This window comes from Xiphophorus couchianus, chromosome 13 (genome assembly GCF_001444195.1).
Source record: "Xiphophorus couchianus chromosome 13, X_couchianus-1.0, whole genome shotgun sequence".
In the NCBI taxonomy this organism is placed as follows: domain Eukaryota; kingdom Metazoa; phylum Chordata; class Actinopteri; order Cyprinodontiformes; family Poeciliidae; genus Xiphophorus; species Xiphophorus couchianus.
Window position 1 is genome coordinate 6,746,935 of NC_040240.1, and position 22,098 is coordinate 6,769,032.

Genomic DNA, 22,098 nt, shown 5'->3' on the forward strand with positions numbered 1-22,098 from the left:
ACATTTCCTGATGTGAAGCAAACCAAATGAGTCAAATGTGTAAGCTTATGCAGATACACGTCCCCTCTTATTTTAGCCACAGCAATAGCCTGCCTGCTGAAAACAGTGATATTGCCATAGGGGCTATGGAGCCTTGTTTCCTGTCAAAGCTATTGTCTGTATCAGTGGTCACCAGTAAGGCAGACAAATGGGTATCATCTGTATCCGGTATTTGTGTCTTTTTTTTTTTTTTTTTAAATCAAAGCCAGTAGGGCTAAGAAAATATACATGTTTTTTTTATTATCAGTACATATGTTTTCCTGGTTCTCCAACATTTTAGCTAATTTATTTTCTATGCTTTCTCTGACTGCAGGCGAGGAGCTACAGTGCACTATTCCTGCGATGAGGGTTACGAACTGCAGGGCTCCAAGAGCATCAGCTGCCTCCGAGTGACAGACAGCTACGTGGGCTGGAGTGATGACCGGCCCATCTGCAGAGGTAAGCTTTGACATGTCGTCTCTATGCACGCATGTAACGTAAGCAGGCTGAATTTGACCTCTATTCATTCTTCTGCACTGAGGTGCTCAGCCCATGTTTGCTTATAAGGCTGCTGGTATTTTGTGTGGGAGTGTAGTACATTTCCTTTTCTTCTCGATATGCAGTTCCCACAAGTTTATGAGTGGCCTGACTTTGACCTTTACTCAGCATTATTCTGCTTCTGTTGCCTAGCCATGCATGCATGGTCCATGCCCATCAGTCATGTCGTTTCTCCTTGTGACCTTTTGGTAATGGATGATTTATTGAAATGTTGACGTTTTTGACATCTGTGCAGTTTTTGAGTATCTGGTCTTGAGTGCATTCTTTCTAAACGGTATTACGGATTCATCAATAGAGTGCTTTACCGTAACGTTAAACTTGGTAGCTCAAAAGAAATTCCGGAGCGTTCCTGCACAGTCAGGAAAAAAATGGTATTTGATTTAGAAAAAAAAAAGATTTTCAGGCACGGAGACAGGAAATAGAATCTGTAAAGTTATTTATATTTCATCATTTCTCTACCTGGAAGTAGAGATTTCTGTCCTCTACCTTAAGGGTTTGAGAACGCAAATAAAACTTTAACAGCTAGTTTAATAAAAAACAAACAAAAAAATAAAATAATAAAACGGCTCACTATTTTATAATGTTCGAAGAATTCTAAGTTGCTGAGTAGATGTGAAAGCGCATCACTTTTCTGCTGAGCAGGCAAACAGATTTAATAGGGAAAGAGAACTGAATAAATAAGCTATTAAACAAAATAGTTTATAGTTACTTATTCACTAAATGCATTTGATTTTTACACCCTTAGAAGCAAAATTATTAGGACACTTATGATGTCCCAAAAAATCAAACAAAAAGATTCCATAAAATCAAAACGTATTTTATGGAGATTGCAATAATTTAGCAAAAGTCTTATTTCTACATTTTTGTCAACGATAGTGATGGTTTTTGCTTTGACTGCTAGAGCTGTCACTGATTTTCTAAAACTGGTACAACCGGTCTACACTGGAGTATCCACTAAATGAAGTTGACTTTCTAGAAGGACTATTGGAAATGTGGTGCTAATTAGACTTGGTTCCATCTGCAGTCTTGTCACCTGCATTTCAGAAAATAAGCTTGTGATATAGTGAAGCATAAAGTCTTGTACTGACAGTTTTCTACCAACAACATCCATAATGTGAGTGAAATTTGTCCTGACGAATGTCTTCTTTCAGCATTCAGTAATCCATTATGAGCCCTTTCATGCTGCGCCTCTAATCAGACTCAATGCTTAGATAAAGATAAAACATTCTCAGGGAGCAATTAGAGTATCCCAAATTAGCATCAGTCATCATTACATTTAATTGGGCTATCATTAACACTTTGGGATAAAGTATTTACAAATTGATTTCTTGGCATAAGATCCATATTTTCCATTTTAATTATATGTTATTTAGCTTTTTAATCTTACTTACTTTCTTCTCTGCCAACAGACCCCTTCAAAAGGTGTATAGGACAAGTGGTAAAAAGCAACCTTAACTTTCTTGCTATATATTTTCAAGCCAATTCTAATTATCAACAGTATTTACAATTACATGGTTTGCTCCTAAATTTGCTAGGCAGATTTAGATGTTAATATGTTTACATTGGTGGTATATGGATTTAGCACTCAAGTAATTTGTGGTTCTGTAACACCCTAAAGACCTCTTTTACACAATTGATCAAACTTGTGTTTTATAGCTGAGTTATTTCCAAATTATGCGTATGAGCTTTGTCTTCACATACACACAGACAGACGACTTCCTAAAGTCTTGTTTTTAATTAAATGTATTTCTTTTCTTTACTGTTCCACCATGCTGATGCCCTCGGGTCTCCCTAAGAAAAAGTCACCTTGTGCCTTTTCAAGCCTGTTTTGCCAATTCCTCACCTACTCTGTCAATGTGACTATTTAAAGGGAGATTTATACTGTTTCCTTTCCCTGTTGATTAGGTTACATTTTAAATACAGACAGGTGGACTAAGATCATTAAACAAATTAAATAGAACAGATTTTCTCTGAGTTGAGTGGATCTTGATTTCCAAGCAATCTACTTTCTTTGTTATTAAGTTATAATCAGGCTTCTGTAATGTTCAAAAATAAATATGTTTAAGTTATCTCCTAGCTCAAAAAATATAGGGCAGTGAATCCTCAGGATGAGGACAACATATGTATTATAAATACTGGCAAAGGAGTTCATCTTTGCCTCATTTTGTTTTGTTGCAACAAATTTGAATCTCACATCTAAAAACTTCAGTTATGCCATAGTTCAGTGCATATTAGCTACCACATTGTATCAAAGTGATGTTCAGTGTTAGCCTTGTGCCAAACATTTTCATGTTGACTAAAATGTTTTGTCATAGGTTTGCTCTGTCACCTAAATGACTTATGGCAAACCCCAAATAGAAGTTCTTATAATTTTCTTATCAATACGTTTTTTCTTGTCACTTTTTCATTAAAGCCTCACAAGAGGTCAGACAAGAGCAGCCAAGTGGCATGGGCTTATCTGATTAAGACACACTTTTGAGATTTTCTTAATTATAACTTCAAAAACTACTTACTACTAAGTGTCACTATTGGACCAAGGAAAAAGCAGGAAAATACAGTAAAATACAGTATCCCGTTTCCTAATGTCAATTTGGTAGCATAACTTCAGCACCTGAGGAGCTGAAGACTTCTGCTGAAAATATCAAACAGAAGGACGCTTCAGTGGTGATCGAAAATGAATCCATCGCCAAAGCACAGGAGACAGTAGATCAAAAAGGGGACAGACCGACACCAGAGAGTGAGTCCAATGAGAAGAACCAGGTACCATTTAAAACCTGGTCGGAGGAACACGTCCCCGTTGACCAGGCGATTTCTGCAAGAAATATTGAAAAGCAGAACAATTCACTGGTCAGTGAAGAAGAGTCCACCGCTGGAGTGCAGGAGACAATAGATATAGCAGAGAAGGAACAGCCCTCTAAGTCTGAGGAACAGCCACCAAGGATAAGGCGCAACAGGAAGAAAATGATACCATTTCAAATCTGGTTAGAGAAACATGCCCCTGCTGATCTAAAGATTGCAGCTGAAAGTACTGGAATGGAAGATGTTTCACTGGTTACCAAACAGGAATCCATACTGCAGGAGATTCCAGAGAAGGAACAGCCCTCTAAGTCTGGTGCTGAAAATGTTATAAAGCAGGACACTTCTCTGCCTAAAGAAGAGGGTGATCAGGAAGATTCCTTAAAGAAGGAGACTTACGAAGAGGAACCTGTGATTTCTACAACACAGCTGGTCGGCGAAAAGAAATCCATCTCCAAATCACAGGAGACAGTGGATCAAAACGGGGACAGACCGACACCAGAGAGTGAGTCCAATGACAAGAACCAGGTACCATTTAATACCTGGGCGGAGGAACACGTCCCTGTTGACCAGGCAATTTCTGCAGGAAATATTGAAAAGCAGAACAATTCACTGGTCAGTGAAGAAGAGTCCACCGCTGGAGTGCAGGAGACAATAGATATAGCAGAGAAGGAACAGCCCTCTAAGTCTAAGGAAGAGCCACCAAGGACAAGGCGCAACAGGAAGAAAATGATACCATTTCAAATCTGGTTAGAGAAACATGCCCCTGCTGATCTAAAGATTTCAGCTGAAAGTACTGGAATGGAAGATGTTTCACTGGATACCAAACAGGAATCGATCCCCGTACTGCAGGAGATTCCAGAGAAGGAACAGCCCTCTAAGTCTGGTGCTGAAAATGTTATAAATCAGGACACTTCTCTGCCTCAAGAAGAAGATGATCAGGAAGATTCCTTAAAGAAGGTGACTTGCGAAGAGGAACCTGTGATTTCTACAACACAGCTGGTCGGCGAAAAGAAATCCATCTCCAAATCCCAGGAGACAGTAGATCAAAAAGAGGACAGACCGACACCAGAGAGTGAGTCCAATGACAAGAACCAGGTACCATTTAAAACCTGGTCGGAGGAACACGTCCCCGTTGACCAGGCGATTTCTGCAGGAAATATTGAAAAGCAGAACAATTCACTGGTCAGTGAAGAAGAGTCCACCGCTGGAGTGCAGGAGACAATAGATATAGCAGAGAAGGAACAGCCCTCTAAGTCTAAGGAACAGCCACCAAGGACAAGGCGCAACAGGAAGAAAATGATACCATTTCAAATCTGGTTAGAGAAACATGCCCCTGCTGATCTAAATATTTCAGCTGAAAGTACTGGAATGGAAGATGTTACTCTGGATACCAAACAGGAATCCGTGCTGCAGGAGATTCCAGAGAAGGAACAGCCCTCTAAGTCTGGTGCTGAAAATGTTATAAATCAGGACACTTCTCTGCCTAAAGAAGAGGGTGATCAGGAAGATTCCTTAAAGAAGGAGACTTGCGAAGAGGAACCTGTGATTTTTACAACACAGCTGGTCGGCGAAAAGAAATCCATCTCCAAATCCCAGAAGAAAGTGGATCAAAAAGAGAAGAAACAAACATCGAAGACGAAGCGCATCAAGAAGACTCCACTGTTATGGAAATCTTTCCCAGAGTCAGATGCTTGCATAGATCTTACATTTTTTACGGAAAAAAGTGTCATCAATAATGGTTCTCTGCCGGAAAAACAAAATGATCAGGCAGCTTTGCCCAGCACCGGAAATAAGACATTTTGGAAGATGCTCCCCAAGTCAGAACCTCGCATAGATGTAAGTTTTTTTGCTGAGAATATTGAAAAACAAAATGTTTCAATACCAGCACCGGAACATGATGAAGCAGCTTCCTTGAAAAAGGAAAGTTACTCCAAGAAGACAGTGATTTCAACGAAACAGATAGCCACCAAAAAGGAATCCATCTTCACACCGCAGGAGACGCTCGATCAAAAAGGGGAGAAATATCCATCTACGGTTAAGCCCAAGGACAACATCCAAACAGAGAGTTTAACTGAGGTTCTTGATAATCTAACAGCAGAAAATGTTCAACTAGAGTGTTTACCTGAAATTCAGAATTTGCCCCACTCTTCTGAAAACACAAGTCAGGCAAAGTGTACGTGTCTTGTCAAATCTAAGGAGTCTGAATTGGAATATATAGAAGTACAGAAATACTTAATGAAACAGCTTGAGGAGATGTTCAATATAAATCAGAAACTAAACGCTAAACTTAAACAGCAGAAAGATCTGATGAGGAAAAGACTCTCAGAAAGAAAACAAATCAACAATTCAATGGTTTCTGTTCAAACTCAGACAGATTACCAAGACAGCCCAAAGCAGAAAGCAGTCAGTTATCAATCTGCTTCAATACAAACGGAGATGGATGTACAAGAAAACAGCTATCAATTAAAACCAGTCCGTCACACGATTTCAACTCAAACTGAGATGGATGTGTTGGAAACCAGATCTCAATTCAAACCAGATTATCAAACAATTTCAACGCAGACTGAGCTCTTTTTATTGCTAAGAAAACAGCCGTCTGAAACACAAATGAATGGGAATCAGGATCGGCAGACCAAGCTATTCAAGAGATTTACAGGTAAGAACAGGAGAGAGTCACCAATGAAAGCTGCCTCTGAACAGGAGGCCCTCGGTAATGAAAAGGTTTCTGGAGCAAACAGTGAAAAACAAAACATTTCAGGACCAGAAGTAATTGGGGATCAGACAGCTACCAGCACAAATGATATTCACGCAAATGAAATTGGGAAACCACAGGAGGCGATCGAAGAAGAGATGGTCTCTAAAATGCAACAAAATGGGGACCATCAAGATGAGAAAAACCCGTCAAAGAAATCTGACCGTAGGAACAAGAGAAACTCAGCAATGAGAGCAGCCTCTGATTTGAAAGCTGTCAGTAATGAAAACATTTCTGGAGAAAAAAGTGAACAAGAACTTTTGATACCAGAAATAGTTGTGGATCAGACAGCTACCATTGTAATAGAGATTCATAGAAATGAAGCAGTGACTGGTAAACCACAGCAGATCATTGAAGTGTCAGGAAGTGGTGAGGTGAGGGGTGGTGAGGCAGACGCAGCGGACCCAGGTATGAAGAATATGAAGATTTAATGATGAAAACCAGTCAAAACAACGAACAGCAGGCACAAGGAAACACTGACGACGAACTGACTAGACATAGACGACGACATACAACGACAAGGACCCGACGAGGAACAAGGAACACAGGTGGAGTTAAATACATGGGCGGGTAATCACAGAAACGAGACACACCTGGGAACAATCAAGGGGAGGACAGGACAACGAAGAGACTCAAGGACAAAGAAAACTCTAAATAAACACAGAAAAACACAGATCCTGACAGTACCCCCCCCCTCAAGGGCGGCTACCAGACGCCCACAAAAAAAAAAACACAACAAGGGTGGGCGGAGGGGCGCTGGACGGGGGGCCAGAGTCCAGAAAAACAAAAAACAACCCACCATCGTGGGCGGAAACACAAGAAGGGCCAAGAGTCCATAAACAAACAAAAAACTACCCACAGGGTGGGCGGAGGCAAAGGAGGCGGGAACCACAGAGGTGGTCTGGCGGTCGTCCGCGGGAACCACGGAGGCGGTCCGGCGGCCGTCCGCGGCGCTGGAGGCGGGAACCACGGAGGCGGTCCGGCGGCCGTCCGCGGCGCTGGAGGCGGGAACCACGGAGGCGGTCCGGCGGCCGTCCGCGGCGCTGGAGGCGGGAACCACGGAGGCGGGACCCCCGGAGGCGGTCCAGCGGCCGTCCGCGGCGCTGGAGGTGGCAATGGGGAGTCCCGGGGGCCGCCCACAGACGGCGATGACGAGCCCCCCGAGGTAGGGTCTCGGTCGGAGCACAAGGGGTCTCGGTCGGAGCGCTGGAGGTCAGGGTCTCGGTCGGAACGCTGGAGGTCAGGGTCTCGGTCGGAACGCTGGAGGTCAGGGTCTCGGACGGAACGCTGGAGGTCAGGGTCTCGGTCGGAACGCTGGAGGTCAGGGTCTCGGTCGGAACGCTGGAGGTCAGGGTCTCGGGTGGAACGCTGGAGGTCAGGGTCTCGGGTGGAACGCTGGAGGTCAGAGTCTCGGGTGGAACGCTGGGAGTCTCGGTCGGAACGCTGGGAGTCTCGGTCGGAACGCAGGGGGTCTCGGTCTCGGTCGGAACGCAGGGGGTCTCGGTCTCGGTCGGAACGCAGGGGGTCTCGGTCTCGGGAGGAACGCAGGGGGTCTCGGTCTCGGGAGGAACGCAGGGGGTCTCGGTCTCGGGTGCGCCGGCAGGAACGCCGGCTGGAACGGCCTCCGGTGCGCCGGCAGGAACGCCGGCTGGAACGGCCTCCGGTGCGCCGGCAGGAACGCCGGCTGGAACGGCCTCGGGTGCGCCGGCTGGAACGCCGGCTGATTCGGCCTCGGGTGCGCCGGCTGGAACGCCGGCTGATTCGGCCTCGGGTGCGCCGGCTGGAACGCCGGCTGATTCGGCCTCGGGTGCGCCGGCTGGAACGGCCTCCGGTGCGCCGGCAGGAACGCCGGCTGGAACGGCCTCGGGTGCGCCGGCTGGAACGGCCTCGGGTGCGCCGGCTGGAACGGCCTCGGGTGCGCCGGCTGGAACGCCGGCTGATTCGGCCTCGGGTGCGCCGGCTGGAACGCCGGCTGATTCGGCCTCGGGTGCGCCGACCGGAACGCCGGCTGGAGTTGCTGGTCCCGGAACTGGAGCGGGATCTGGGCTGGCGGAGAAACTGTGCGGCTTGGGAGGCAGAGGTTCGCCAGCCATGACGGCTAGGGCCGCCTTACGCTCCCACTCTGCCTCCCTCTGCAACTCCACAAACCCCGGGTGCGGAAAGCGAGGAACCCAGTAGTCCAGCAGCAGTCCCAAGCGGATGGCGAAACCGAGGCGTCGGATGGCAGCGTACGGCTTGGCCATTGCCTCCTCATACTCCCTGATCGTTTCAGTTAGCTCCTTTAACTCCTCTGGGTCCATGATGAAAAGTAAAAAATAGCGTGCCTCACCGTTCGGTCTGGTCGGGTCCTTCTGTCAGGAAGTGGTGAGGTGAGGGGTGGTGAGGCAGACGCAGCGGACCCAGGTATGAAGAATATGAAGATTTAATGATGAAAACCAGTCAAAACAACGAACAGCAGGCACAAGGAAACACTGACGACGAACTGACTAGACATAGACGACGACATACAACGACAAGGACCCGACGAGGAACAAAGAACACAGGTGGAGTTAAATACATGGGCGGGTAATCACAGAAACGAGACACACCTGGGAACAATCAAGGGGAGGACAGGACAACGAAGAGACTCAAGGACACAGAAAACTCTAAATAAACACAGAAAAACACAGATCCTGACATGAAGAAGAATCGGTTTCCACAGCACAAACAAACTTTGACCAGCAAGATGAGAAAAAGCCATCAAAGAAACCTAAATGTAAGAACAAGAGAAAGTCAGCAATAAAAGCAGCCTCTGAGCCGGAGACCCTGAACACTGATAAAGTATCTGGAGAAAACAGTGAACAACTAGAAGTTTCCATACCAGAAACAGTTGAGGATCGGAAAGCTATACTCAAAAATGAGATTGATATGATTGAAACAGTCATTGCTAAACTTGAGCAGGCGATCGAAGAAGCAACGTTCTCTGAGACCCAACAAAATGGGGACCATCATGATGAGAAAAAGCCAATAAAGAAATCTAAACGTAAGAACAAGAGAAAGGCTGCAGTGAGAGCTGCCTCTGAGCTGGAGACCCTCAATAAAGAAAACATTTCTGGAAAAAACATTGAACAAGAAGAAGTTTCTATAGCAGAAACTGTTGGGGATCAGACAGCTACCATTATAAATAACATTAATATGATTGAAACAGTTATCTCTAGCCCCCAGCAAATCTCAGCAGAGCTAATCATCTCCGAAACACAACAAAGTGGGGATAATGAAGTGAAGAAAAGGTCATCAAAGAAATCAAAACGTAAGAACAAGAGAAAGGTAGCAATAAAAGCTGATTCTGCATTGAAAGCTGTCAGTAATGAAAGAATTTCTGGAGAAAACACAGAACAAGAAGAATATTCAATACCGGAAATAGTTGGGGATCAAACAGCTACCATCATAAGTGAGATTTATAGGAATGAAACAGTGATTGGTAAACAACAGCAGGTGACTGAAGACAAAACGGTCCCTGAAACACAACAAATTTTGGACCAGCCAGATGAGAAAAGGCCATTGATTAAATCTAAATGTGAGAAAAAGAGAAAGATGGCAATGAAAATTGAACTGGAAACCATTATAAACCCAACAGAGACAGTCCAAAACATTAAGACACCAAAAATTGATTTTGAAATAATACCAGAGATCCCCCAGACGGCCTTTGACCAAATACAGACAAAATCTTGCAAAGTTTCAGAAAATGTAACAGGTAAGGTTCCCATAGTTTCCACAGAAGGGGAGAGTGGTCTAATGAAAAAACAGAGAGCATCCAATCCACAGATAAAGGTTACAGTAAAAGAAGATGTAATCCAAGCAACATCTCAGGAATTAGACACTCAAGTAGCAGAAGAGTCAGCTCAGCAGAACGATATCGCTGAACAAGAAGAGAGCCCCAGAAAAAAGATTTCACTGTGGAAGCGTCTCAAAAAGGCTTTATCTCCAACATCTCTGCGCAAGTTCAAAGACAGATGTAAAGTCCATCCAGCGTAGACATCACTTTACGTCTCTAGTATATTAGATTTGAAAGGGAGGTGGGGCCATGTGTGGGTTGGGTGATTGGCGGTAATTGGAAAAAGAGCTACTGTTGTTGTTAATTGGACATTTTAATATTAAAAAGCCAGGACTACACGGTGGGAAACGTCTCTCCGTGTAGGTGTGGGTTCACTCCGGGTGCTCCGGCTTCCCCCACGTTCAACAACATCAGTACTCATGTTCATCCAGTGTAAGATTTTATTTCTAATTCTAAACAGAAAATAAGACAACCACATTTATTAATTAAAGGGAGATTTGGGAAAAAAAAGTAAACAATGTGCAACAGAAAGAGCCTATTAGAAGTCTAAACCTATACAAATTGGGAAAAATTTTAAAAACTATTTATCTTTCTGGGCAAGATATAAATATCTAAATCTAAATTTATGTATATAAATAGATAAAGATAGATATCTATATCTAAATTTCTCTCTCTCTCTCTCTCTCTCTCTCTCTCTCTCTATATATATATATATATATATATATATATGTCTCTCTGTCTATAAATATGTATAAATCTATATATATCTACATATGATATCAATCTAAATATCTATAAATCTACCCCTCTCTCTATATAGAGAGATGTAGATATATAGGTGTAGATATGTAGACATATATATAGATATCTATATCTATCGATCGATCGATAGATAGATATGTAGATATATGTATATTATATATATAGATATATAGATAAATATATGTCTATGTATAGAGAGTAGAGAGATATGTCTCTCTATACATACAGTTCAAACCAAAAGTTCAAACCAAACGTTTGTCCAAACCTTTGGTCTGTACTGTATATACATCTCTCATATATTTATACATATATAGTATAGATATATATCTATATAGATATATAGATCTCTCTCTATATGTAAATAGATATAGATATCTATGTACATGTCTACATATCTACATCTGTATACACTGCCTGGCCAAAAAAAAAGTCGCCACCTGGATTTAACTAAGCAAATAGGTACAAGCCTCCTATTGGATAAGTACTGCATAGGTGATTATCTTTCAGCTGGCAACAAGTTATTTAACCCCAGCTGATGCAATGAGTAACTCCTCATTTCTTAAACAACCATGGCAAAAGACACATCCTGTGGAAAAGATGTTAGTCTGTTTAAGAAGGGTCAAATCATTGGCATGCATCAAGCAGAGAAAACATCTAAGGAGATTGCAGAAACTACTAGAATTGGGTTAAGAACTGTCCAACGCATCATTAAAAACTGGAAGGATGGTGGGGAACCATCGTCTTCCAGGAAGAAATGTGGTCGGAAAAAAATCCTGAATGATCGTAATCGGCGATTACTTAAACGTTTGGTCAAATCAAATCGAAGAAAAACAACAGCAGAACTCAGGAGTATGTTTAATTGTGAACGCAAAAGCATTTCCACACGCACAATGCGAAGGGAACTCAAGGGGTTGGGATTGAACAGCTGTGTAGCCGTAAGAAAACCTCTAATCAGTAAGGCTAACCAGAAAAAAAGGCTTCAGTTTGCTAGGGAGCATAAAGATTGGACCCTGGAGGAATGGAAGAGGGTCATGTGGTCTGATGAGTCCAGATTTACCCTGTTCCAGAGTGATGGGCGCATCAGGGTAAGAAGAGAGGCAGGTGAAGTGATGCACCCATCATGCCTAGTGCCTACTGTACAAGCCTGTGGGGGCAGTGCTATGATCTGGGGTTGCTGCAGTTGGTCAGGTCTAGGTTCAGCAACATTGTGTGCCCAAAGAATGAGGTCAGCTGACTACCTGAATATACTGAATGACCAGGTTATTCCATCAATGGATTTTGTCTTCCCAAATGGAACGGGCATATTCCAAGATGACAATGCCAGGATTCATCGGGCTCACATTGTGAAAGAGTGGTTCAGGGAGCATGAGACATCTTTTTCACACATGGATTGGCCACCGCAGAGTCCAGACCTTAACCCCATTGAGAATCTTTGGGATGTGCTGGAGAAGGCTTTGCGCAGTGGTCAGACTCTCCCATCATCAATACAAGATCTTGGTGAAAGATTAATGCAACACTGGATGGAAATAAATCTTGTGACACTGCAGAAGCTTATTGAAACAATGCCACAGCGAATGCGGGCTGTAATCAAAGCTAAAGGCGGTCCAACAAAATATTAGAGAGTGTGACCATTTTTTGGTGGCGACTTTTTATTTTGGCCAGGCAGTGTATATTGGAATTTCTGGCTACAACATAACAAAATGTGAAAGAGATATTGAATAGATTTAAATACTTTTTAGATTCTGCATTATGATTACTTCTACTGTTTATTCTTTTGGCCCCATTGTTACGTACTTATTTTAGTGTTCTCTAGAAAGAACCCCAGTAAATTGTAAAGCCAAAGGTCAACAGACAATCTTGTTTCAAAAACCTTACAGGAGGAATGTGAAGCTCAAGTTGAAAATGACTTCTATCAAACTGTGCATAATGTTTGACTTGATGCTGCAACAGAAATACATCAGACAGATCCGACAGACACTATTGTAATGTTTGTTTCTGGTTTCCATAGTTGGGACTGCATGGTGTATTTTAAAGACTTTGTACTTTTATGTTTTTGTTGACATAAAGCACTTCTTTCTGCCTTGTTGCTGAAATGTGCTGTACAAATAAACTTAACTTATTGTTACTTTGAAAAAAGGGAAAGAAAGAAAATGAAGCCGGTGCAGTAAAGGGGAAGACAACAGTCAAACATTCATTGGTTACATCACTAACCAATGAATGGTTAGTGCTATCTTTGAAACGTCATAATAAAATAGATAATTTTATTACTAAAAAAAGCATTGTTTTTAATTTGAATATAATTGAAAAGTTCATTTATTGCAGTAACTCAATTCACTTAGTGAAACCAATTTTAGAAATGATTGCATCTTCAAGCCTTTACTTCAGTTAATTATGACAACTTAACACCAATGCAATTACAGATAAAATAAAATTAGTCCAGCAAAAGCATGACTTTTAATGCAGAAATGTGGTCTTAATAAATGTATGTCCTAGCACCTGGTTCAAGGTTACTTTCAAAAGGTTTTTTAAACTGACAGACAAGTCTCATTGAAATGCATAAACCAATTTATTGAATGTGCATGTAAATAGGCATAATCAGTTACACAGTGTAAGAGCTAGAGCAACTTTGGTGATTAATTTTTTTTTTTAATACAGCGGTGAAAGTAGATCCTCTAGAAAATGCAATCAGTAATGTCTTAAAGATAAACATGCAGTCCAGTCCTACACAAGACTTGCAGATATGCAGTCTGTCCATAGAAGAAGAATGATTGACGTTTTTGTCATTTTGTGCAGTGACAATATAAAACACTACAATTTTTGTGATTATATTGTGTGTCTGAATTGGTCTTTAACAAAACATTTGCCTCTTTGTTTCTGTTGTCTTGTAGCGCCAATGTGCGGCGGTCAGCTAAAAGGACCCAGTGGTGTCATCACATCTCCTAATTATCCCGTTCAGTACGATAACAATGCCAACTGCACTTGGATCATCACAGCAACTGACACGTCTAAGGTAATTCTCACTCAACATGAGATCCAAGTTGAAACCGTTTTGGATTTTCAATTGACTTTAGGTTGTTTTCTGTGAAAATGTTAACGTGTGTGAAGCTGTGTAAGTCAGCTTACCTGTTTGAGAAGGGGACGCAGCGTTCTGCCACGCAAGACCCCTTTTGGGGCTTTGACAATCGCTACAGGACCTTTTGGGGGCTTTTCAGCACGCCAAGTGATAGACTGAAGCGTAAGAGACGAAGAAATTAAAGGAGAGAAAATGACTGGATGTGCTCCAACAAAAGCCATGAGCACGTTGTTAGAATTACCTGTGGTGGCACAAAGAGGGTAATTGGACAGCAGAATAATGGTTTTAAGAGCATGCTTAGAGGAGAACATGAAAGTCTCGCAGTCCCTCTGTTTAGACCATTGACTTTGGAGTTGTGTTCAAGGCCATTCAGCTACTCTTCTGCCAAATGCCCCTCTCTAAAACCGAGCAGTGTAGTTGTACAAATCACCTTTTTTTTTCTTTTTCGCTGCAACGAGTGAAAGCGGCTTTGTGAACAGAGATAAAGCAGGAATGCAAGTCAGAAACAATATATGTCCACCGATGCCTAACCTTTTTTTGCAACTATAGAAACGCACTCTGTATACCCAGCAGGCTGCACCCGGAAACACAACCTGGAATTTTAGGCAGCATCTTGCTTTGTTTGGTTCAGATGAAGATGGAACGAGGCTGTTCTTTCTGTTTACAGATGTAATGAGCTTCTATTTCTGTCCATCTCCACAGACGCAGCCAGAGGAGGTGTTAGTTGAGGTACTGCAGAGGGAGTAGAATAGGACATGACAATGATTCCTCTAGGCCTAAATTCAGTTTCAAGACGCCGTGACAAATGTGGGCTGTGGTCAGTTTTATTGAAGATACAGAAAGTTTATTTTTGAAGTCTTTCAGGTATTAAAGCATCAATATCAAGGACTCTGGCTTCCTATTCCAAAACAAATTAAATGACAAGTGTACCAGTGACGATTTTCTGCAATGTAAAGTACACTGACTTTACGAAAGGAAACAAAGTTTCAGAGACGTGTTCTTTACTCTAACTACTAATATGAAGTTATTATATTGGTATCAAAGCATTAATCCAGTATGAATCTAAATTTACAGTGAAGTTGTCAAAGGTGTTTGGCTTCAGGCAGTTCAACTCTAAGAATATTTTGTTAGGATTTTTGAACAGCTTGTATCTGCATTAACACTGTCCTCTTTGGACTTTACAGAACCTACCAAAAATATTCGTACCCCATAATGGTATATTTATTGAAATTGTATGTGTTAAACCAACAGTGCAAAATTATAAATTGGAAGAAAAAGAAAATGTTTCTTTCAAAATACTGTACACCCAAAAATCTGACAAGTGTATTTTGCTCACCCTTTATAGATTCAACTTTTAAATCACATTCATTTGTCAGACCTAAATCTTTTTAAGAATCTGTGGTAGGATATTTCCTTTCACTTGAAACGTTTTCACTACTTTATGCTGAACTGTCGCATTAAATCCCAATTAAACACACTAGAACTTGTAGTTTTAAAGTGGCGAAATGTGTAAAAGTTGAAGGGGTATGAATACTTTTAAAAGAGACTGTGTTTTTGTAATATTTGGTGTTTTTGTTGAGTGATACTCTCAAGGATTTGTCTTGACAGCATAGAGGTTCACGGAATAAAAAACATACACCAGTAAACAGCATTTCAAATTTAAGCTTTTTATTGATCCCTTTCAACTGCATAGAGGTATTTCCCGTAACAGACTCATGTTGTGATTGCAAAGATTTTTTTGTTGTCGTTGTTGTTTGTCCCCCCCCCACCCCCTATGCTATTTTCTCTCCCCTTACCTTAACTTGTTGGCTGACAGATTGGAGAAGAGTTTGTAGTATAAAACTCTATTTATCGAGCGATCTGACCTATTTTGGAACACATCATCAATCTTTTCTCTCCACCTTGGCAATTTTCATTAGGCACAAGGTTTAACATAGTACAGAATGCAATTTGCATTTATATAAGCTTTTTCATTAGTCCTTGCTCTCTCAGCCTTCTGAAAATATTAGGAGTTTGTCAGAAATCAGTGGCACCCAATTTAGACTAAGGGACAAAATATTGTTCTGTTTTTTGGTGATATCGTACCTTTCAGCACTGCTATTCTGTCTGTCATCACTGGTTTTCTTTGTTGGTTAATTAATGTGTTCATCCGTACTTATCAGAGATGCATTTTAGGACTAAGTTGGTTTTTTATGCTTCAATATTGACCGCATAATATAAAAATATTTCTGTTTTTGTAACTTGTTATAAAATGTTCAGTGTCTTGCAAAAGATTCACACCCAGTGCATGTCATGTCTGTATTTTACAGAGATTTTATGTGATTAACAAAAAAAAAACTTGAAGTTTTTGAAGAGATGTTCAGTGGTTATGTCTACCTTATATGTAGGAAATCTACTACAAAGTGTGCATTCAATCAGAAAATGGTTGCTGTAAGTCATTTTACGTCTGGTAAAATGGGCCCTAAAACTGATTGACTTCTTCCTGCTTTAAATTTGGAAGGTGTTGAGATGATTCAAAACACGTCTCATCTGATAAGACATCAGATGTTTGATTAGTGGGTGAGGATTAATGAGGGAAACATAGGAAATGAGATGTAGAAAAGCATACCTAAGGAATTATGTGCAGTATTAATGCAAATATGTTTATCTGTACAAACCATACAAGGGCCATATGTTAGAAAAACGTTCATAGAAATTGTCCAAAAACGAAGGAAAATTTGTAAGGCAAAGTAGAACTTTATATGCAGGTTGCGCAGCTGCATCATAGGTGTCCACTGAAATGTGTCTGAAAAATATTCAAATGAGACTCTTTAATGATGGATTGATGGACGGGGGCATCGGGAATCACAGATGGAAGGAGGTCTCTTCTCTGCGCCTGATCTCGAGATCATTCAAGCATCTGTCAGTTATGCCTCTCTGGGCGATATCTCTGCTGTTGTCTAGGTGATCAAGCTGACATTTGAGGATTTTGACCTGGAGAGAGGTTACGACACCTTGACGGTGGGAGACGGCGAGCTCGTGGGGGACCAGAAGACCATTTTCCATGTGTGAGTACCTCCTTTTTTGACCTTCATCTTTCTTGCCTTGAATTTTTCCTGTTTTCATTTTTGCTCTTTGGGACACTAGTCATTTCTGTTCTGCCAGATGTCTATCGACACTGTTCATGCTTTCCTCTCTTCATCTTTGTTCTGTGTTGTAGCACTTGCTATTAGTTTTCCTCTCTGCCTCCTCATGCCCAGCAAGAGCCCACTTTCTTCCTTTGCCCCTAGCACTCATCTCTCATTGGCACAGTTTCTCTTTTATTTCATCAGCACCTGGTGCAGTAGGGTATTAAAAATAAATGCTGCAGTACATTGTCAATCAGAACTCTTTCCAGTACTGAAAAACAGTGCAACAGTAAAGTGGTGTGGCATTCACACTAGCAGATGCTCTATTCACAGGATGTTATTATTAATTGTGCAGAAATTTACCACCTTAATAAAGTTTTTATAGATCAGTTTATATTTGAGGCTGCCTGACTGTTAGAAGTGAGCAGGAAAGTCAATAAATGTTGCAGATGTGTGAACGGCTTCTGCAGTTTGATATTTTTCTCTAGGCTGGCAAACAGTTAAGCAAAAAAAGCAAGAATAGAAATCAGTTCTTGTGAAGATTTTTGCTCATTCCATCAACCTCTTCTGAGCAGGAAGGCCTAGTTAGTGGATTAGTCATCTTTGCACACAAGTAAAATGTTAGTAACTGTTTTTAGCCTCCAAATTATTTGAAGATTTCTTGGGGGGGGGGGGGGGGGGTGTTCATCGTGGATATGAGATTTTTACACACAGTCTCACAGAATCTCACCTGAGATAATCCAAACTGTTCCTTTAAATAGGTCAAAATTAAGAATAGTGGAGTGTATTGTATAAAATTAGTTCAGACAGTTTTAGATTTATGAAAGTAGCAAAGGAAGCAGTATTAGCAGAATTAATTTTTTTTTTAATCTCTATGCAGTTTTATGGGTCAAGTCATGCAACATGAACGGATATTCCATTCAGCTTTTAGTTCCTGAAATATAAAACTGAAAAAGCAAAAGGAGCAACTAAATATTTGATCCCAGCTCCACACACAATGCTGACAACCTCCCCCCCCCCCCCAAAAATATAATGTTTTAAAAGGATAAAAACGACACATAAAACCAACGTTGCCAGACACAACCACTCATTTCTCTATTCTCTGTATTCCACCATTAAAATTAGAGCCGTTAATCACTTACTCTGCAGCTATACGCTTCCTAATTAGAGTTGGGTGAAATTACTATTCAAATAGGATTAAATTACTACTGTGACATTGACTGATCTTGCCTTCATTTTCCACTGCTCCCCAGCTGATTTGCATGAAGGCTTTGAAATTTCTCAGGTTGGAGTTTCTCATAGGAGCTTTAGAGTTCAGTAGTTTTGTATGTAACCCAGGCTTTAATATTTCCCTTTGGTAGTTGAAAGGATACAGAAACGCTAAGTCCTTGAGCTATTAACGTGACAACAATTTAGTAATAAAATCACCATTCCTCCATGCAGTCTGCAGCTTGCACGGTGGAGCAGTTGATAGCACTGTTGCCTTGAAGCAAGAGAGTCGTGGGTTCAAATCCCAGCCTGGGGCCCTTCTAATTGAAGTTTGCATGTTCCCCACTTTGCATGAGTTGGTTTTCTCTAAAAAATACATTTAAAAAATCACTCGTTAGATTAATTGGTCTCTCTAAATAGTTTTTGGATATGAATGTATATGTGCAAAGTTATCCTGCCCTTGTGTTGCTCTGTGACGATAAACAGGTATAGACGATGAATGGATGGATAACTTTCACTAAAGACAGACACATCTGATGTATTATTCCATCTAAAACTGTGTATTTGACCTAACCAAACAAAATTTGTGTTAATCATTTCGCAGCTTGTCTGGTACGACAACGCCAGACCTGGTGGTGAGCACCAGTCACCAGATGTGGCTGAACTTCAAAACAGATGACACCAGTGGCTCCCTTGGATTTAAAGTCACTTTTGAGGGTAAGAATGGATATAAGTAAGATTGATTAGTAACACCAAATAATAAAAATGTGTTCAGATTAATTTTAAGACTTATTCGATGTGCCAGTATTTCTTCAGAATAGTTTTTAAGTTTCAGTTCTCGTCAATACCTAGAACAGCCCAGTGTTTAGATTAGAAGACTTTAGCTGAGGGCTTATTCAGCAACTGTTATGCTTCAAAGGAGAACAAAACTTCAGAGGGCGCCACGTGACAGACATTAAAGGCCAAACACTATTGGTGTTGGGTTTTGTGATAAGGAAAAATAGAGAATGTGTTTCGACAGACATCAGACACATCATCCAATGTCCAGTAACTCTCAGAAAAGAAAATATCTGCCACACTTTTTACATATAATAAATGTATAAATATGCTGTGTACGGACTTAGTTTGAGTTCTTATGCTAATTTATGAAACCATCCGTGGGATACCTAACCAGCTCTCCTGGAGTTTTGCAAATACTGAGAAGTAGTTTAAATAGGGCTCGACTTTGCATCTATTTGAAGGAACTGTTTTCTGAAAGAGGTTATTGTCTATACCTATTTTTCTTTCTCATACTTTAGCTGTTTTTCATGGACAGAGAAAGCTGAGTTAATCTGCATAACTAAAGCCTGTTTTGCCTTTCTTTCAATTTAACAAGCTTGATTGAGTTTAGGTCCCAAAACTTTTTGAACAGAGAGAGACATTGGCTTTTGAAGCCTTTTAGCATAATAACAAAAGATTGTGGTAATTAAAGGCCTTTGATCCCCATTTGCCACATTCATAGAATATAATGATGGCTTATGAGGACTTCAAACGTAACGCAGGTCCAAGTGATCTCTTAAAAACCTGACAGAAAATCTCTGTTGGGTTTAACACTCTTTGGCAATAATAAGTTATAAACTGATTTTTATTCATTGCTAGCATCAAGTTTCATGCATTGAACCTTAATGAGCTCAAACACAATCAGATGGCCTTTAATTCATTAGTACTGGTGTTTTTTTGCCCCCGATGCTTAATTCCAGTGTTTTTAATTATAATTTCTATTATGTGTCTTTGCTGCATAATATAATATAATTTAATATATAAGCAGATGTGTATAAGCTTATGTTTCCTTTTATAACCAGTGTTTGTTTTTGCGTACAGCCGTCGTTCTATCTAAAGTACATCAAGCCTTTTCCTCCGGTCCAAATGTTTAAACAACAGGGAAAGTGGAGCCAGCATATTGAACAAAAGTGTAATTAAAACAATGAGTTCTACCTAATGAAGGGGGAAGAAACACTCTGGAACACTTCACCTCCTCGATAGGAGCAACCGAAATCTAATTAGCATTTTCAATTACTTGCATTTTTAAGCCCGATCATCAGGTTTAGTTGCAAATACAGTCAAATCAGTGCACATATTTTAGTGTAGGTCACACACCTTCAGCGCTGGCCTTCCTTTTGAGAATGTAATGCTTACAAACATGATTAGGCGTTAATGCAAGTAAGCAGGTCTCTAGGTGAGTCAGCCACTTCAAAAGTTTATGATGGAGTGACATGAATCAGCGGCATGTATTTATACCTTAAAGCAAATTCATGAACTGCAGAAAAGTGTATGACATTAGGGAAAAATCATTTTCTCCTTTATATGTTTTTAGCTAAACACCATCTATATTGATATTATGTTATGCATCTGGTCAAATATTTTATTCATAACATTAGCTCCTTTATTAGCATTTAGACTACTGACAGCCTCTTAAATAGTGCGTGTTGACTTTATATTTGTTACAGCTGATTGAAACAGAAGTAGACTTTAAAATGATCTGTTGGTTGATGGATTTAGTCCTAATATTTGTCATGGGCTTGATTATGTGCTCATTTTTCACTTAATTTATTCATTAGTAGAGCTCCATTTAAAAACCACCTCAAACTGAAGTATGTTTAGAAACAAATTATGAATAAACCTAGCAGGATGCATTTAAAATGTCAACAGTAAAACATTAGAAGCTAATAAAAGAAAATAGTTTTTGAAGCCAATAAGTAATAGAAAATAGAAAATGTAAAAATAGAAAAACAAGACACACTTTATCGGAGCAGAAAGCCCGTTTAAAGAAATCTACTTTAAAAGCTCATTAATTTGTAGAGCAGGAGTGTGATCCTGACTCCTGAGCAGCTTTTTATTTAAAATGTGAAGCTGTTCTAAGGTCTGCAACTCTTAACTGAAACAAGGTTGATGTGTTGTTGTTTAAAGCGTGTTAAGTTGTTGCATGTGTTTCTGGGCCATACCATAAACCTTGACTAGCAGAGTTTCATTGTTCTGTATGGCCTTTGGAGTTTGCAGTGTAGTAGCTGATGGAAGGCTGATTCAACAGATAAGATTTTTTTATATATATATATTTACCCTTTTCATAACTTTTGAGTGCTGTTTAATTCTCTGTTTTGTCATATACTGTACTAGACACACACACTAAAGCACCATAGGCCATGGAAAATGTCTCACTCATATGTGCTCACAGACTTCAAAAGGCTCATGTTTAATAGCTTGACCTTACCTGGCGGTTCAGTTGTAGGAGATTTATATGGTAAATATACATCGTCTTTGTGCTAGAGTGCCTCTGTGTGTAACTTTTTTCTATCTGTGTGTACTAATGTATTATATACTTGTAGCTTTGTTTGAGGTGTATTTTCTTGTCAGACCTTACATCTTCCCTGAGGATCACCCAAAATTCAGCCTTATCCTCGATCCATGTAAAGACCACTGTGCTGTCCCTGAAATGAGGCCATCTAAGGACAGCTATGCCTGAAAACAGCACCAAACAAAACGTGTTCTAAATGGTGATCATCATTAGGCCTAAGTATGGATCTATAGCAAGAATTACCCCTGGTGCCGCTCAAAATCATATAATGCCCTGCCATCTTTTTACCTGGATGGATGAGCTTATTCACTCTCTGTTCAGACGCCTAAATAGGACGCCTCAGCAATTCTCTTTGCAATCTTCAACTACGGGAGAGTCAAGAGAGCTTGCGAGTGAAAGAAGGGTCGATGCATTATTGTGATAATGAAATTTGCAAAGAGGTGTGTGCAAAGAGGTGCGGATGTGTTTGTGCGCTAGTCAGAAAGTGCTCACGTCAACTTCCCAACAGAGGCGAGAATATTCATCACTCAGTAATCGAATGGATACAGTTGGAGTCAGATGAGACGGAGAGATGCTTAGACGTTGACAATAAAATTCAAGTTACTTGAAGAGAGTTTTTATTTATATATAACAATATTTACTTCAACTTTACTTTAACTTTGCTTTAATTTGTGC

The 22,098-nt window shown here is 40.6% G+C and overlaps 1 protein-coding gene across 1 annotated transcript in view; it reads left to right on the forward strand.

The window, feature by feature from the left end:
* Positions 1 to 22,098, forward strand: part of csmd2 (CUB and Sushi multiple domains 2) — a 264,361-nt gene that overhangs the window by 131,597 nt on the left and 110,666 nt on the right. Inside the window, exons 9-12 of the mRNA XM_028036079.1 lie at positions 353 to 477; positions 13,592 to 13,713; positions 16,720 to 16,823; positions 18,697 to 18,809. Of these exons, the coding sequence (XP_027891880.1) occupies positions 353 to 477; positions 13,592 to 13,713; positions 16,720 to 16,823; positions 18,697 to 18,809 (464 nt within the window). The remainder of the gene's footprint in view (positions 1 to 352; positions 478 to 13,591; positions 13,714 to 16,719; positions 16,824 to 18,696; positions 18,810 to 22,098) is intronic.